This window comes from Pseudorasbora parva, chromosome 5 (genome assembly GCF_024679245.1).
Source record: "Pseudorasbora parva isolate DD20220531a chromosome 5, ASM2467924v1, whole genome shotgun sequence".
NCBI lineage: Eukaryota > Metazoa > Chordata > Actinopteri > Cypriniformes > Gobionidae > Pseudorasbora > Pseudorasbora parva.
Genome location: NC_090176.1, coordinates 18,460,780 through 18,478,442, shown reverse-complemented (window position 1 = coordinate 18,478,442; position 17,663 = coordinate 18,460,780). Strand labels below are relative to the sequence as shown.

Genomic DNA, 17,663 nt, shown 5'->3' with positions numbered 1-17,663 from the left:
GCCTTTACTCTCTTCATCTTCCTCACCACCAGAGTCATCTTACACACCACCATCCTATGCTGTCTAGCTACACTCTCACTCCCCTGCGCACGCCACAAAATTTTCCAGGTATAAAATGGAGGACATTGGCTTAATATCCAAGAAAAGATGTACATTGGTAATTTGGCAGTATTATGGATTTAAACCAAATGCAAATGGTGAACCAGCGGATCCAACAGAGGCTATCTGCAGGCTGTGCAAAAAAAAAGAAATAAAGTGAAGGTTAAAGATGCGCAGACCACTAATCTCCGCAGCCATATCCACATACACCAGCCAGCAATAGCAGCCTCATTTGAGTCCCGCTCTGCAGCCGCTTCTCAAAGACGACGGATATGTGGTCGAACAGCAATGACACCTTAAATGTCAATTAGAGCTTAGATAGTGCTCAAATAAAAATCAAGCCTGACCCGTCCTTACCCGAGCCTGTGCACGTTGTGTCCGAGCCTTGCCCGGCCCGACCCGACACATTAACTGTAATTATGAGAACGAGCCTGTAATGAGCGAAGCGGACCGGTGTGACTCATGTTAAAACTAACATTAATAAAATAAGCTAATAACATCACTGTTATCCCAGAACGACTGTACAGCCAAATCAAATTTTGCTGCAATATTATCCTTTTTAACACTGTGAAGCTGCTTTGAAACAATAGTCATTGTAAAAGCGCTGTATAAATAAAGCTGACTTGACTTGACTCAGCTCAATAATCCGCAGGCGCGCTCATGAACCACTCACCGGTATAATGATCAAATCCAGCTCAGACATTTATCTGTAGCTCACATTGTTGTAGCCATTATACAACGTTTGTCTTCTTTCTTTTTGCATATTATGTTTGAATAGGTCTATTATAATAGTATTTTTACATTTCATCTGATTATGATAAGATGCGAGCGAGTCAAAAATGATTTTGGTGGTTATATTTAGTTTAATATTAAGTTTTGTCTGTCTCTCTCATCTTGCTCACAACCTACTCGTGGAGCATAGGCACTAAGAATATTCAACATCACACCTTCAATATCCAGCTTCAGACTCATCAACCTATATGACACTCTCTTTACCTCCAGTACATTCTTCACAAACTCCTCCTTCAGGATCACATTTCAACTCCATTTTTCTTCCAGTCCACACCATTATAAAACAGTTTAAACCCTGCTCCAATGCTTCTAGCCTTGCTCCCTTTCCACCTGGTCGCACAGGTGGACACACCGAATGTCAACTTTTTTTTTTTTTTGGTGGACACAGAATGTCAACTTTCCTCCTCTGCATCATATCTACCAGTTAATACCACTGCTGTATAATATTCAAATCTAATACACAGTTAGGTGAAATGAATCACAATTTTATTTTAAGAAACAGAACATGCAAAGTGGACCATGCAACATATAAGAGACATTTTGGTCCACTTTTGCGATGTACTTCAAAGGTGCTGTATGCACATTTTTTACTATACTAAAGTATATATAAAAAATAAAAAAAAACATGTTTGCAGATTTTATGAAACATGCTAAGTTCACATACTTGTTTCTCTGAAAAACAATGCTACAGCCACTTCTGTTTTTGTTTTGGTCTTGGTCTGGGCGATTACACAGATTGCCAGTTTACACAATAGTATTTCAACCAAGAGCAACCTCCCCAGTTTTTGTTGAAACCAATACGGAAGTGACTTAAATTGCAATTCATCTACTGGCCACTCGGGACAGGCTCGAGAACGCCCAACTTTACAGCAGAAAAAAACATGTTTACAGCCTGGTACAAACTGTGGTTTTGGTCTATACGGTTAATTTTGCCCTTCATGACTAAGGGGGATGAATTTTTTTTTTATAACTCATTCATTTATATTATATAAAGTCTTAAAGTTCTGCATAATTAATGGCGTAGCCACTTTGATTGACAAGTGGATAGCCATTTATCCACTGTCTGTTAGTCATTGCATCACCTCAGCTCCGCCCACATCACATCTCTTTGCCCATCTCTTTGACGCGCTGACAAGACAGCAAGGGCCAGCTCGTCTCTACGCTTCAGAACGCCTCATCGGAATTCTATGGGTGACGTCACGGACACTACGTCCATATTTTTTAACAGTCTATGATTTCGACACGCCAGGTTGCCAGTTGGCAGAAAACAGTGTATTGCTGCCATGGAAACTGGGTCAGAGATCGCAGATTCTACCCGACCTAAAAAGCCTCAGCATCCATCTAAAATACAGATAAATCAACTTAACTTACAATGTGTAAGTCTCCTTCAATTGCACTCGTTCCTGTCGCGTGTCCTTAAACTGGCAACACGCGTGAGCATTAAATCTGAGGGGGCGGGCCAAACAATATTTTGAATTTGGACTGCAGTACCCATTTCAACCACTAACCGTCATTCTTACATACAGTACCTTTAAGGCCTCGACTAAATGTTAACTTTTTTTAATAAGCAAAAAAGCTACGAAACACTACAATAAGCGTGCTTTATTTTTTTTAAAGAACATGTAAAGTTATGCAAAGCATAAATACAAAATGATAGTTGAAAATGATTTTTACAAAAATGCATTATACTGTCTTGTGGTTGGATGACCAGGATACGTCCAATACTGTAGAACGCCTAATAACTAAGTAGCTGATAAGTGAGCCCATCCCTCTCTCAAATATATCCCTAAAAGATATACAAACTGATGACCAACTCTAGTCTGTAACATCACAGGCCTCTCAAAACTGGGTACTAAACACCTGAATAGAAAAACATTTCATGGCAACCAGGTACACGTGTCACTACCTGTTGTATGCTCGTTCCTTTTTCGACCTTTCTAATGCTTTGTCCATTGTCTTCTCGTTGTCTCCTCTGCACTTGGGACAATACCATTTTCCTTTGGGCTTATGGTGCAGGCCAACGCATGAGAAGTGAAACCATTCAATAGTGCATTCGTCATTATCACAACCAATCATCTCTCCATAAGACACTTGCTCACACAGGCAGTAAGTAGGTTCATTGGGATCAATCGGCAGGTCTGTCGGCGACGGCTCCCTGTCCTGCTTGCTTTTAGACCTCTTCTTCTTCTTTGACGACGTGGATGACGTCTTGGCCTTCTTCTCTTTCGGCGTGCATGAAGCAACCTCCTCGCTGTGCTCCGTGCCGTAATTAGAGTTTTCCCGGTTCTCTGAACCATTCTTCTGCCTGCGTGAACGCTTTCCACCAGATTTGTCAACCGAACTCGGGGTCTCTTCTCGTCTACGTTCCACACAGGGCTTGCTGGCCGAGAGCATTGAAGCAGAAAGCGGTGTCATAGGTGCGGTTGTGACGGCACTGGGGGTGCTTGCCACCGACACGGTGCTCTCCGGCGAGTCCTGGCAGGCCTGGAAAAGCTCACCCTGCCACTCAAGCTGCCGGCTGCGATTCTCAACCATTTCCACCATTTGGCCTGCGATCTGGATCTTTTCATCACCGAGTTCTTCTGTGCGGATCAAAGATCGCTGGATGCAGTGAAGCAGACGCCGCCTCTGCACAGGGTCTGATTCATTTCTGTGCTTTTCATAAGCCTCATCCAATTCATTGAGGACCTCTGCAAGATCAATAAACCAGGATTAATGTTAAAAAATACAATAATACTGGCACAATGTCTACTGATACTTCATAGCTCCGTTTCCACCACAGGAACATTCCCCAGGAATTACGGACTTTGGGGTGGGTTACTCTGTGTTTCGACCACATGGACCAGGGTCTAAATGAAGTTCCGGGTAAAAAAATTCCCCTTCAGAAAATCACTTCTCACGAGATAGTACCTTTTCAAAATTCAGTAACGTACAGGGGTCGGAATTGAGCGCTGAACATGCTGATTGGCTGACTTCACACAACATTTTGATTGGTTGACTGCGCAGCATTTTTTTCCAACCACCATTTTTAAAAGTCTGTTGTTGTGCATGCAGTAAGAGTTGTTTGCTATTCGAATCAACAATGGAGTTTAAAAAATACGACGACACTGACAACGAGGTATAGGCATTATTAAGCTTATGTGCAGATGACAAAATCCAGTGGGAAGTGTAAAGTCGCGAACAGTCCTACGCCACCGAAGTAATCTTGACTGTACTTTAGACTGCGGTGGAAACACAGACAGCAGCAGGGGGGAGATCCTGGGACAAATTGTTCAGGGTAATTTCGGTTGAAACAAGGCTTATGTCAATCTATGCACTTTTTTTGTCTCCACAGGTGAACTGAGTAAACATTTCAATTATTACACATCACCATATTTTCAAAAAAAAATTTTTTTGAATAATCAAAATGCCCATTATTTAATTAAACAGACACATTTTGCATCTGATCTTTCTTAAAAGGTCATGTTCAAAATTATTGTTGCATTTTGTTGAGGTTTTTTTTACAGAAGGGATTTTTGATCTCTTTTTATCACTCCATTAATTAGAAAATTCTGTCAACAGCCAGAAAACCCACAATTCATGTTTTAGGAATAAAATATTATTTAAATAAGGCAAATAATTTATGCACAGCCCCCTTCTAAAGCCACAATATGAAATTTGTCATTGCTTATTCCAAACAAAGGTGTAGCTTGATGACGCCTTGATTTCGCTGAGCTTTTATTATGCCGCAGGTGAACGCTTCCACTTCTTCCGCTCATGGGTATGTGAGGTAACACAGCTCTGTTTTATCCTATTAGATACATTTGAGTGTGTTGAAAGTTATAATATTACTTTGTGCTTTCGCTCGGCAGCTGCTATGAGCAGTGGTGGAGGAAGTACTGAACCTCAGTACTTAAGGAAAAGTACAAATAACCAGAGCCATATTTACTTAAGTAAAAGTAGAAGTACTACAACGACAATCCTACTTAAGTAAAAGTAAAAAAGTACTTGATTTGGAATGTACTTTTAGCATTAAAAGTACCTGTATAACAATTTATTCTCTCAATGTATATATACTAATAATTAAAAAGAAGAAAAAGGTATGGGCTGTGGCGTTTTAATTCAGTTAGTTTTGGGTTAATGTAGGCTAATTGTGCTTATCATCTGTTGCCCAGTTTACATTCTGACTCCCAATATCAGGGTGATCTGCAGAGTTAAATATTAATATCCAGAATTAACATTTTCATCAGCTTTGATGTATTTAAATCTTCATATTTATGAGGATTAATCTTAAATATAGGATATGCTTCAGCTTGCCTTTTATATTCTTAAATTTGATCAATAAATTAAATTAGAATAACACTAGCCTATAAGGTTGTTAAATTAAATCATTTACACTGACAAATTACAACTGCATTAAATAATGTTATGAGATTGTTTTAACTACATATTTTTAATACAATAAGAAACGTTGGAAAGAATGTTTAATCATGAAACTAAACTACCAGTAGGTGGCGGCAAGTCTTAATGAGTGAGTCATTGAGTCGGTTCGTTAAAAGAGCTGATTCGTTCATGAATGAGGCAATCGTTTACGAACAGGTCATTGAATCTTTGATTCAACCGATTCATTCAAACGCTGAATCATTCATTAACACACTATTGCTGTGAGATGCGTTGTGGTTCTGATGTGGAAATATGATCTGATCTTGGAAATATTTTCACTGCTGTAATAGAACAAAAGCTGTTTATATTGCATCTAAAATGTAAGTGACTAATTTTAATAACTGTTTATGGAACTGTCATGAAATCAGCGTCACATTTTCGGTCGTGATGGTATTCAGGAAAACAGCACTCTTGGTCATGTCATGTGAAGTTTTTTAACTGTATTATACGTTATAAAAAATAAAAACCTTCACATTTTGAATATTTACTGCAGTATGTTACTGAGTTTCTCTGTACGAGCAGCGTTGGTTTGTTTCCATTTCTCCTCGAGAGGCTGCGCGATTGTCAACAGCGCAACCGCCAGTTCATACATTAGCCTATTATTATCCATTAATTATCCGAACAAACCTTAATCTCAAGCCCTGAAACTGATCAGGAAATTTAACGAAAATGTAACGAAACGTTGTAAAAATGTAGTGGAGTAGAAAGTAAAATATTTGCTGCAAAATGTAAAGAAGTAAAAGTAAAAAGTATGCACTATTCTACTTAAGTAAAGTACAGATACGTGAAAAATGTACTTAAGTAAAGTAATGAAGTATTTGTACTTCGTTACATTCCAGCACTGGCTATGAGACACTTGTTGCACACTGCAGTGAGCTAGATCAATATTAGGCATGGTAAAACATGGTACTCGCGGTAAATCAGGAAAACTAGATTTGACCAATAAGACTAACAGTGTTCAGCTATATGAAAATGATTTGTTTTCTGTCGATGAATGTATCCAAACAGTTCCTCACCTATCTAAAACATATAATATATTAAAGTCTTTGGTGTTTCCATGGTTTCACCCCCGGAAATCAAAAGTATGATGTCATTCATAGGAAACCCATGGACATGGTTAGTATCATGATTAAAATTGCTTATTTCTCTGGATTTAAATATTCTTGGAAACATTTGACATAATGTAACTAAGTCAACAAAATATCTAACATTTTTCTAGTGGTTTTTAGATTTTAATCCAAAAATACTACATATTGTGCCTTTAAGACTGGAATAAATCTGTACAATTTAGTATATGGAAATGCTCCTCAGGGGAAGATCTCTGATTCAGTACCTTAATGGGGGAAAAAATCTATTTGAAAAACTGCCTTTAAAAATATGTATTGTTTTTACATTAAATTAACAGACGCAAATAAATACATTGTAATATAATAAACGCTGAGATGTAGCCGAAAATCTTAAAATGGACCAGTGCATAAAAACAACAACAATGGTTTTGCCTGTAGCATCTTCGATTGGTTGACACAACCGCTGGTCATATACGTGTATGTGTGCTGTCTTTATTATAATTCAAAAACACTATTTACACAACACTAACACACAACTGTGGTTTCACGCTATATAATTATTTAAACAGGAAGTTCAGTGGCGCTCTAGAATCTGCCAGAGCCCCGACTTCACACTCAATCCGAGCAGGATAGGTAGAGATTTCATACAAGTCACTAGAAAATAAACGAGATACGATATAAATGAGAATATTTAAAATATAAGTGGCAAATACATTTACCATACATGTGTTATCACCTACGTAGCTTTAACCTCTCAATTGGGGCGACACTTGCGAGTTTCACGTGCTAACAGTTAGCCGCTAGCCAGCTAGCTAGTGTGACATCTAACACCCGTTGCTAATGCACTGTTGTTGTTTTTTTTCTTACACTTCTGCAAGTGTCCGAATTCTCTCACCTTGATATCTGGCGTCTATTTCCTTCATGAGAGACACACATCTCTGTAGGTCCAGCGGCAAAGACTCGACCATCTCCAGATACTCCTCAACGTATTTCACCACAACATGAGACGACTCGCCGTTTGAAGAAGGATTCAGCATCTTTTCACACGCATTTAAAAGGTTGGTCGAGCAATGGAAATACGTTGTTAATATATATTTTATTCTAGTTATAAGATTTAAAAGTCTGGGTAGCTGAGAAAAGTTACTCAGGTACGTGTTGTAGTAGTGATTTGTGCAGGACCAGTGACGCTTCTATGGCGGAGACTGAGCTCATGAATATGTATTACCTTACGCTGACGTTCTTCCGTAGGCACGCGAAATCTAATTACCATTCATGAGTTGTTGCACTTAGACGACGCTTGGTGGCGTTTGATAGCAATACTTCGACGGTCATTTCTGACGAGTTGGTAAATAAATAGCAACATATATATAAACGTGGACCATTAATTGTTTTTTTTAAACTGGTCTTCGGGAGAAAATCTGGAGGGGGTAGCCTAAATAAATAATAGGCTAAGATAAAAAAATAATAATAATGAACAACTCACTATTTGTATATAGCCTATTAATATAACAACAATGTTGAGACTACTATATCATCTATGAATAAACTATAGCCTAATCTAATAGTTTGTAAATAATTTGTAAGCACTGTACTTAATTACTTTATTATAAACCTAAATTGAAGTCCCAGTGAGGAAATAAGCTTATAAGTCATAGATATTTTTTTAAATGTAAAAATGCAGAAAGTTGTGAGTGATGAATAGGCGTATGGTTAGTGATAGGGGAGAGAGTAAAGTATAAAAGTACCGTTTGTACAGTATAAAAACCATAACGATATGGGAGTCCTCTTGAAACATAACAATGCAATGTGTGTTCTTATTCTGATATTTGAGATTCAGATATTTAATTTCATTATACACAATATTATACATTCAGAGTAGCCTATCAGTCAATCTAACATGAATGTATGTAATTTTTCTTGTGTTATTTTAATATCTCACTCAGACATCTTGAATTTTGTCCTCTCTAAATAATCTTTACTTGTATTTAGGATCTTTATTCTTTAGGATAATTTAAATCTTATGCTGAAAGGTTAAAAGGGTAGTTGCATTCTTAAAACGCCATGAATGTCCTGCAGGGGTCACTTATGTTAAGGCAATGAGGCTCTAAATGTTGTTTATCCTCTGCTCTGTTGTTTATTGGCACATCATGTAGATATTATTTTCTCTTCAGTGTATCCTTGTTTCAGTTTACAGCCCTGAAGAGAAATCCTAAAGAGTTATCCTACATTTTAACAGTCGCGAGTATGACCTTTAAAAAGTGTAAAAGTAGTTCTTTGTACATCTGTATTATTAGCAGTAAGAATGTCAGATGACTGAAATATCATAATGTGCAAATGAGAGGGGAAAATTGGTATAAAGTTCTCCAGAGGCCAGCACAGCAGAGTTTTCTAGTCTTACAAGCACTCTGACACTAGTGGTGTTGTAAAATATCACCTCTTACGCATTGCAGTGTCAATGGAGAATTCAGAGTTTGGACTAAATTAGGTTACTTTCCACATTAACTTATGTCAAGGACCAGGGTGTTGCGTAAATGCTCTTAAGCTAGGGATAATGACCATTTAAACACCTAAATATAAAGAACACATTCTTTTGAAGGCATTTCCCTCATTTAGATGGAGGTGCGTTAATCAGAGCAAATGTTTGGAAATGTGATGTTAACAGGGTGACAAAAAAAGCCTAAATAATGAAATTCTTTCTCAGCTCTTAAAGCTAAAAGACATTGGGCCCTGTTTTAACTTAGGGCATGTCCGAAACCACTTTTGCTATAGTTTAACGACGTAAAAACAATCTTTGTGCCAGGCTCATCGTCTAAAAGGGTTGTACCTAGTCTCCAATAACCAATCAGAGTCTCATCTCTCATATCCTTTAAAAGCCAGTTTCACTTGCGCCATGGCGGAATCACTATTTACATCGCAGAATTTGCGATTGGAAAGACTGAACGCTTCTCCAGAGAGGAATCCTTTTATTTTTAATATTTAAAAATGTTTGTTTGCTGCTGCCCTGTGAGTATAATACGTACAGTTTACGCATGTTGTGTACCTGCCTATAGGCAAAAATTACTAACATGCCCTTTAAATAACACAAAAATACTGCGCTATTGACTTTAAACCACATACGTTCATCCGCAGAAAACGAAGCGTTGTCATATCTCAACACTGTCTTATTGTTTAAATTGTGTTTTCTTGATTTACCGCAAGTATATTGACCAAGCCTAATATCTATGTAGCTTACTACAGTGTGCAACAAGTGTCTAGTAGTCACTGAATGAACGCACACACTGTAAAAACTGTTTGTTAGTTTAACTTAAAAAAGTAAGTAGCCTGGTTGCCTAAAAAAAGTAGAGTTTATTGAAATTTAAAATTTGAGTTGATACAATGAAGGAAATTGGTTTAGTATATAGAAACAAAACATTATTGTATCTAAACCATATAAATAATTTGATAAATCATGAAAATTTCACTGCGACATCACAAATAAAACACACACAATTACCCAATATACTTACAAAATCTTTTAATAATATTTGAATAAAGGTTGTCGATTCTCAAAAATGTTCATTGTATTAAAGGACAAATGGTGAAAAAATAAACTAGGGGTAATTAACAGTTGGTTACCGAGTAGATCATTCTCTGGGATGCGTTATCATGAAAATCGGATGTAAATAGCTTATAACACTTGTCTATGAGTAAGTGAAATTAAATCGCTAACAGCAAGGCTCAAAATAGCCTCACATTAACACGGTAACATAATGAGGGTCCCTACATGCAAACCGAAGCATTGAGAACTTTGTAAAAAAAAACAGCTCAATAAGAAGATACTTTATAAACACAGTCCATCACGTGTTTACGGACAGCAGCCATCTTGGAAAACAGTCTCGACGAGTCGAGTGCTTGACGAGTTGACGGTGTACTAAGTGAGCTGGGCGATAGGAATTCATATTTTTGGATATTTTTATTTTTATTTATTTATTTATTTTCTCTACTGCATTCAGTGCTTTCTTCGGAAAACAACGGACCATATAAGATTCTAAGTCACAGTTCATCACTTAGCACAGTGTTCGTGGCTTGACTCGTCGAAACTTTTTCCAAGATGCCTCCTGTCCATAAACGCGTAATGTACTGTCTTTATAAAGTATCTACTTATTAAACTGTTCACTTAGAAAGTTCTCAATGCTTTGGTTTGCATGTAGGGACCCTCATTATGCTTCTGTGTTAATGTCAGGCTATGTTGAGCCTTGTTATTGGTATTAACTAGCGATTTAATTTCACTAATTCCATGCCCAATAGACAAGCGTTAGAAGCTAATCTGTTTTTAAAGATAAAACTCTTTACATTCGATTTTTATGAAAACGCATCCCAGAGAACGATCTACTCTGTAACCATCTGTTAACTACCCCTAGGGTCATTTCTCACCGGAGTTGTCCATTAACTAAAAATTTTAATTTCAATAAAGTGCAAGCTCTTGATCCTAATTATTTGTAATATCTTTGTTAAATCTTAATATTTACCATAACATGCTGTTAAAGAATTCCAGAGTATTTGCTCCTGTTTTTTGTTTTTTTGTTTTTTTTCAGGAAGCTGCCGAAGAATTAATGACTCCAGATTTCCCATGACGTAAACTCATTGTTCAGGCCCTTTCAGTATAAACAAACCTAGGCTTGTCTTCGATGGATCTCATGACCCTTCATGAAGTCACAGTGTCCTACAGTTACTGGTAGATCATTTTATTAAGTACTACACCATCATCACGATAATATGTAATTATGCTCATGGTTTAGACTCAGCAGAATTGGTTCTCAGGCAGTGGGTAATGGGTGGGGGGTTAGAAATGTTCAGAACATAGACTGACATCATGAATGAGTTCATCAATACAAGTTAAATAAGTGCTGATGGTGCTGAGCTACCTTGAGTAACCTAACTCCTCTCTGGTCTGACTCTGAACAGATATAATCTCTCTTTCTCTTTCTCTCTAAAACACACACACACACACACACACACACACACACACACACACACACACACACACACACACACACACACACACACACACACACACACACACACACACACACACACACACACACACACACACACACACACACACACAATAATGGCTCTGGAATTTATTGCGTAAATCGAAATAATTCAATCACTTCAGATTACCATAAATAAAGGGATATAGGAGAGACCCAGCTTTTTGGAACATTTTGTTTTATTGCATCTCAGTTACTCTTGTTTCTTTAAATAAAAAAATGGATTTGTGGATATTTGTGTTACTTTAAATAACTGCTAGCTTTACAACTGTCCCAAAAGCACTTAAATGTCATAGCATTATATAAAAAAATATCAAACCGTGTGGCATTTATATGAAATAAAGACAGCACAAGCAAAATGTTGGAATATATTACTAATACATTCTGTTGACAAAAAAAATACAAATTTAATTGCATCTTCATACAAGTCAAAAATTAACATAAAACTGAGACCATAAATGAACTTTTTAAATGTCCTCTTTGGTGCTTTTACTGTACTTCTTTCAGATGCTCTGTTCAAATGTAATGGCAGGGGTTCTCAGGTTAACACCTCCCTCCGATTCATTTTCTTATTGTGCCTGTTTTTGCCACCCGCAAGTTTATCCTCCGTATTGCTTCATCTCTCCCAGGGTGTTTCTTCCTTCATTCAGAGACAAAAGCGCATTTCTGTATGGAGTTGTTGAAGAAAGAGAACAAAACTTAAGATTTATATTAACCAATTAATGGGTGAACAGATATGCAGTCACACTTATGTTACTCTTGACCTTCTCCTTGTTTCCATTGCAGACATGGCTGACAAACATGAAGAGGCTCTCCCTCTCCACAAGTTCCTTTATACTAGTCCTTATACTAGTCAATGTACAACACATAACAACCTGTGATTAGACATTTGGCAGTGATACAGTAGCAGTTCCTCATTCCGTTAGATTTGAGATTAGAATTGCTGAACTTTAGATAAACAATATCTAGCAATGCTGTTGTGTGTACGTGTGTATGTGTGTGAGAGCCTGTATAGTGAAAACGGAGACAAAGAATGAGAAGTCGTTAGACCGCCGTCTCCGCTTATGGTGACAAGCAGTTGATCAACATGAGTTTGACTTTTTATGGTCTTGCCCAGTGCCACTGCTTGATAAGGACATCATTCCCTCTCCTGTCATGCACCAACCATGCAGTGGTTTCCTCTCACTGGCTGATATCTTTTCCGGCATCACTGGTTGCTAATCAGTCTGGAAAACCTTAAGCTTTAGTGTAGTAACCCTAGATAGTGCTACAGTGCATTCAGAAAGTATTCAGACCCCTAAAAAGCAGCCTTATGCTAAAATGTTTTTTTTAAGTTAGATATTTTTCCCCATCAATCTACACCCCACAATACATTATGGTAAAGCTTTGTAATTATTAATTGCTTTGTAATTATTATGGGGCATGGAGTGTAGTTTGATGCGGAAAAAAAAAACAAATTTAAAGCATTTTAACATAAGGCTGCAACATAAAATAAATGTAAAAGTGTTAGGTGGTGTGAATATTTTCTGCATGCACTGTGAATGTGTTTGTAGCAGAACCATGTCAACTTCTTCTAAAGTGTGTTCACCTTGTGTTGAATAAAGATCAAGCGTGCTCTTCTGCAGCACTGAGCCGTATGAGGCCACACAGCTGAGGTTACTGAGGGACACATCACCATCATCCAGACGTACTCGAGTCTCCATAATAAAAAATCCGCCAACCTCCTTGACAGAAGGGTTTGAAAAGTTTACGGCAGGTTCCCAGTGAAGAGTGGGTGGCTTCTCTTTATATGTGGCCTTACAGACGGCAAACCTCTGACCATTTTCACTGTCCAGCTGAGTTTCCAGGCGAGTAACTAAAGACAAAGAACTTTCATTTAATTGAATTATCAGTTTAATACTTTTGGCATATAGCTCTAAATCCTTTTTTTATTATTTATTTATTTATTTATTTATTTATTATTATTATTATTTATGCAGTGAATTTAAGGCATCATTATTTTAGTGAAACATTGCCAGATGTAAGTATCAATGAATGAAACTAGCCAACCTCTGATATAAACCTCAAAATATTCTTTGCAATATTGTTACAATAAATTATCTCTGTGCTCACCTCTTACAGAGACATTTGCAGCATTGCTTTCTCCTTTATATGATAAATCACAAGAGTAAAATCCTTCATCTTCCATTGAGATCTTGGGAATGAACAGATAAACTCCATTGGTGGTGTTGACCAGCCTCTTTCCATCATTACAAGTGTCGTCCGATTTGGGTGACAAAGCAAGGTAACATTTTCTGCCTTCCCTGCTGATGTTCCACACGATATAAATGAATTCACTCCATTTGGCATTGGTGACATTATCGGCACACCATAAAGTGACATTGGTGCCCTCCAAAAAGATCTTCTCTTTGAAATCTAAAAAATAAATAAAAATATGAATACTTTCAATTGTATTTACATTACATTAAATACTGGATTAAAGTAAATTGTATTTTTAATCAAACTAAAATAAATAAATAAATGTGATCTGCTTTTGACATGTTGAGATATATTGTTAAAATATATTTCAAATATAAAATTTGGGCATTGCATTGTACTTTTTCTTTCTTTCTTTCTTTTCTTTCTTTTTTTTTCTTTATGCACTAAACTTATCTCTCCCTACCAAGCCAGACAGGCTTTATCTCTTCATGTGTCACTTCCTTCTTAAAATAGTTACAACAAGCAATAGCTCTGACATCAGATGTAACAGTTTAATTGTGTAAAAAAATTACAAATAATTCACATAATATTTAGTTTGACATCTTGAGGTTGACAAAAAATGCTGTTGCAAGGTCAATCTTCTCCCTTCACTTACCATTCTGTTAGCCCCCCCCCCCCCCCCAATATGTTCATATTCATCGACAGCTTTAAATAAATAAAAGTGTACATTGTCTGACCTGTCAGGTTTTTTTCAATCACAGCATCTTGATTTCGATGTGATTCTTGATTTCCTAAGACAGTTAGTGCACAGCATGTTAGTAACAGGTTAATGTGAGCACTCAGCACATGGAAACAGAATCATTCACTCACGTGAGTTTTCCTGTCTGTTACACACATGTAAATCTTGGTTAATAAAGGTCATGAATAAGTTTTTATTACATATTTGTCTCCTTATTCTGCTGTACAACCATTTTAAACTCCATTAAACCATAGAAGCATCATGCTGAAAAGTGGAAAAATATAAAAGCAGGAATAATATAAAAGAGATAAAAATATCTGTTACTGTCAGTTTATCCACAAAATTAAGCCACAATAATTAATTTGACAATGTTTTTGTGACAGATTTAAACAAATAAAAAATTTAAAGCAAATACAGTGGGCCGTGTTTTTGGATGCTTAAGCCATCAAAAAATTTGAATCTCATTCCATTTGCAAGAAATATCAGTAAAATATAAGTGACGTCTGCAAACAATTTATGCTGTAGAATAAGAAGGTGCTAGCATGCCAAACCATTTATGAAGAGATGTAATTGTAATCATATTACAATATCTTATAGCCATTTCTCACCTCTTGTGTGACTTCCTGGCCAAACGATGCATAGAAGGGTGATCACTGTCGATATACAACTGTTCGCCATTGCTTCAAATCTCTGGTCAGACTCCTTTGAATATGCTTTTTTTCTTTGTTTGAACAGTGAAGCTGCTGTACACAGTTTTTAATGATCATATCATCATATCCTGTCTTGTTAACCACTGCAGTCATGTGAAAGTGTAAGAAGATTGCAATTTGTCAGTGTTTGATGTGTTGTTGATGGTGTTTTTTGTTTAATTATATTGTGTTATCTATAGCTGGCATAGTAATGAGAGTATAGTGACCCTATAACCCTGGCTATAATCCTACGATGAAAAAAAAGATGAAAATGCTCTTTTGAGCAATTTGTGTGTGTGTGTGTGTGTGTGTGTGTTTTGCTTTTTGCAGCCTTAAAAGGTTAGTTCATCAAAAAATGAAAATTCAGTGATTAATCAGTCGTCCGACACACTTTGTAACAACGTCTTTAGTGTCTTTCGGTCTTAAAGGCCCACTGAAGTGTTTTAGAACGCGCCGCATTATTCAATGTGTTGATGTGATTTCCCCTGAAAGGGCTCCAGCTGTTAGCAGCTCCTCCCCTTTTTTGAAACAGCCAATAGCGTTTTGTTAATATACACTTTAACTAGAGTGCATGAGCGGACCTTCTCTGTTTGGTAAAACCAGTTTCCTCTAACCATTTATCATCATAATCTCCTCCATATTGCGCTGCGCTCGCGTGTCTGTAGCGTAAATTTAGATCAGAGCCGTTGGTGTGTGCGCGCTGCTGCGGTGCGTGAAACTAACGTGAAAACAGACTTCATTCGCCTCAAATGAAAGCATATTTACACTGAATCATTTCCTATCACATATATAGTGTGCTATGTGCCTTTCACCATGTAGAAATGAGTAAATGTGTGTTAACAACTGACCGATTTCAGCCGCAGCTTCAGCAGTGTAAGGGGGCGGGCTTTAGATTCTAGAGAGCATTTTGATTGGACAAAAGATTTGACGAGAGAGTGACGTCTGCGATGATGTCATCAAAATCTGAGATTCGTTTAAACGGAAGTGAGAGACTATAAGTATTGAATGCTTATATCTCCTAAATGCTAATTTTATCATTGTCTTGGAACATGCCAGCTTATTCATAATGTTAAGGCTAACACAGTCATACTAAAAGCTTAAAAACCTACATTTTGATTTCAGTGGACCTTTAAGAGAGGAAATGACATTGGTGTCAATGAAGGCCTTTCTGAGCCTTTCCTTGCATTGGCAGTAAAAATCGCTTGGGTATGAACACAAAGACATGTTGAAAAATGTCTCGAAAAACACTGGCGATAAACGCACGCAATAATCGCCCCAGTGTGCACGAGGGCTTTATGCTTGAATATTTCAAATTACCTTTTTGTTTTTGTTTTTTTAAATCAATCTAGTCATAAAGAAAACCAAACCCCAAATTTAGAATAACTTTGCAAATTTTAGATAAATCTAAAATACTACATTATCCCCCTTTACAATGGCATGTAGAAGAAAAGTTTAAGGGACAACTCCGTGAATGTTCTTAAGTGGCCTAGCCAGAGCACTTGCTATAGGAACTTGAACCAAATCAAACATCTCTGGAGAAACCTGAAAATTACTTTCTGTCAACAGTTCCCATCAAACCTGACGGATCTTGAGAGGATCTGGAGAGAAGAATGGCAGAAAAGCACTGCTTCTAAGCACTGATTTAAGGGTCTGAATACTTACGCAACCAAATCCCTTCCAGTTCTACTCGTATCGCTCCGAGCGGGATTTGAACCAGTGTGTGTCTCCGGTGTGTGTCTCTTGAAATTAAAAATTGAAGTTGATACAATGAAGGAAATTGGTTTAAAAAATGGAAACTCAAAAAAGTATTGTATCTGAACCACTTAAAAGAAAATTGATAAATCATGAAAATAACACAATTTGACATGTTTCACTGCATCATCACAAATAAAAGACACAATTACACAATATGCTTACAAAATCGTTTAATAATATTTCGGACCCACTTTATATTAGGTGGCCTTAACTACTATGTACTAACATTGTAATTAATCATTAAATACAATGCACTGATTGTGTATATACATGTTTTTAAAATTGTACTTACATTTTTAAAAATAGCATGTAATTACGTCTGTAATTAATTTCTGTAGTTACATTTATAATTACACTGTTGACATTTCCCTTACACCTAACCCTACCCTTAAATTTATAACACCACACCTGTCCCTAACTCTACCCGTATCCACCTCAATATTAGCAAAGGTGTTTTGCAATACAATTTGAACACCGTAAGTACATTTTACTTTTTTTTTAATAAGTACATAGTACTTAAGGCCACCTAATATAAAGTGGGGCCAATATTTCAATAAAGGTTGTCGATTCTCAAAAATGTTCATTGTATTAACTTTTTATTTCAATGAACTCAACATTTTAAGGCCACAAGGTAAATTATTTTTGATTTTTTTTGTACAGCGTATCTGGCCTCCATTACACAATGTCCTATTTCAGTTTCTGTTATCACAAATCTGTTATGGAGTATATGGATTGTAGTTTGATGTGAAAAACAAGCATTTTAGCATAAGGCTGACATATAAAATAGTATTCAGTGTGAATACATCCTGATTGCAATATATTCCCTGTCCGCGTCTGCTTGGCTCTGATCCCAGTCTGCCTCCCAGAG

General features: G+C 36.8%; 2 protein-coding genes and 1 long non-coding RNA gene across 3 annotated transcripts in view; 1 reads left to right on the top strand and 2 right to left on the bottom strand.

The window, feature by feature from the left end:
• Positions 1 to 2,478: 2,478 nt before the first annotated feature.
• Positions 2,479 to 7,582, bottom strand: ing1 (inhibitor of growth family, member 1). Its single transcript, XM_067443411.1, has 2 exons — positions 7,276 to 7,582; positions 2,479 to 3,581 (listed from the first exon to the last, which is right to left on the bottom strand). The coding sequence occupies exons 1-2, from the start codon at positions 7,415 to 7,417 to the stop codon at positions 2,794 to 2,796; spliced, it is 930 nt and encodes a 309-aa protein (XP_067299512.1). The 5' UTR covers positions 7,418 to 7,582; the 3' UTR covers positions 2,479 to 2,793.
• LOC137075147 (uncharacterized) overlaps positions 6,770 to 17,663 on the top strand; it is a 34,271-nt gene continuing 23,377 nt past the window's right edge. Inside the window, exons 1-2 of the long non-coding RNA XR_010904999.1 lie at positions 6,770 to 7,013; positions 7,259 to 7,438. This is a non-coding gene — a long non-coding RNA (uncharacterized lncRNA). The remainder of the gene's footprint in view (positions 7,014 to 7,258; positions 7,439 to 17,663) is intronic.
• On the bottom strand, positions 11,647 to 15,059 carry LOC137075145 (uncharacterized). Its single transcript, XM_067443412.1, has 5 exons — positions 14,960 to 15,059; positions 14,350 to 14,403; positions 13,526 to 13,828; positions 13,002 to 13,268; positions 11,647 to 12,079 (listed from the first exon to the last, which is right to left on the bottom strand). The coding sequence occupies exons 1-5, from the start codon at positions 15,027 to 15,029 to the stop codon at positions 12,060 to 12,062; spliced, it is 714 nt and encodes a 237-aa protein (XP_067299513.1). The 5' UTR covers positions 15,030 to 15,059; the 3' UTR covers positions 11,647 to 12,059.

Coding starts and splice junctions, on each gene's coding strand:
- LOC137075145 (XM_067443412.1), bottom strand. CDS start 15,029: ATGGCGAACAGTTGTATATCGACAGTGATCACCCTTCTATGCATCGTT. Junction 14,404..14,959: donor GCCAGGAAGTCACACAAGAG/GTGAGAAATGGC, acceptor TAACTGTCTTAG/GAAATCAAGAATCACATCGA. Junction 13,269..13,525: donor TGCAAATGTCTCTGTAAGAG/GTGAGCACAGAG, acceptor CTTTGTCTTTAG/TTACTCGCCTGGAAACTCAG.
- ing1 (XM_067443411.1), bottom strand. CDS start 7,417: ATGCTGAATCCTTCTTCAAACGGCGAGTCGTCTCATGTTGTGGTGAAA. Junction 3,582..7,275: donor AATAGACGCCAGATATCAAG/GTGAGAGAATTC, acceptor TTGATCTTGCAG/AGGTCCTCAATGAATTGGAT.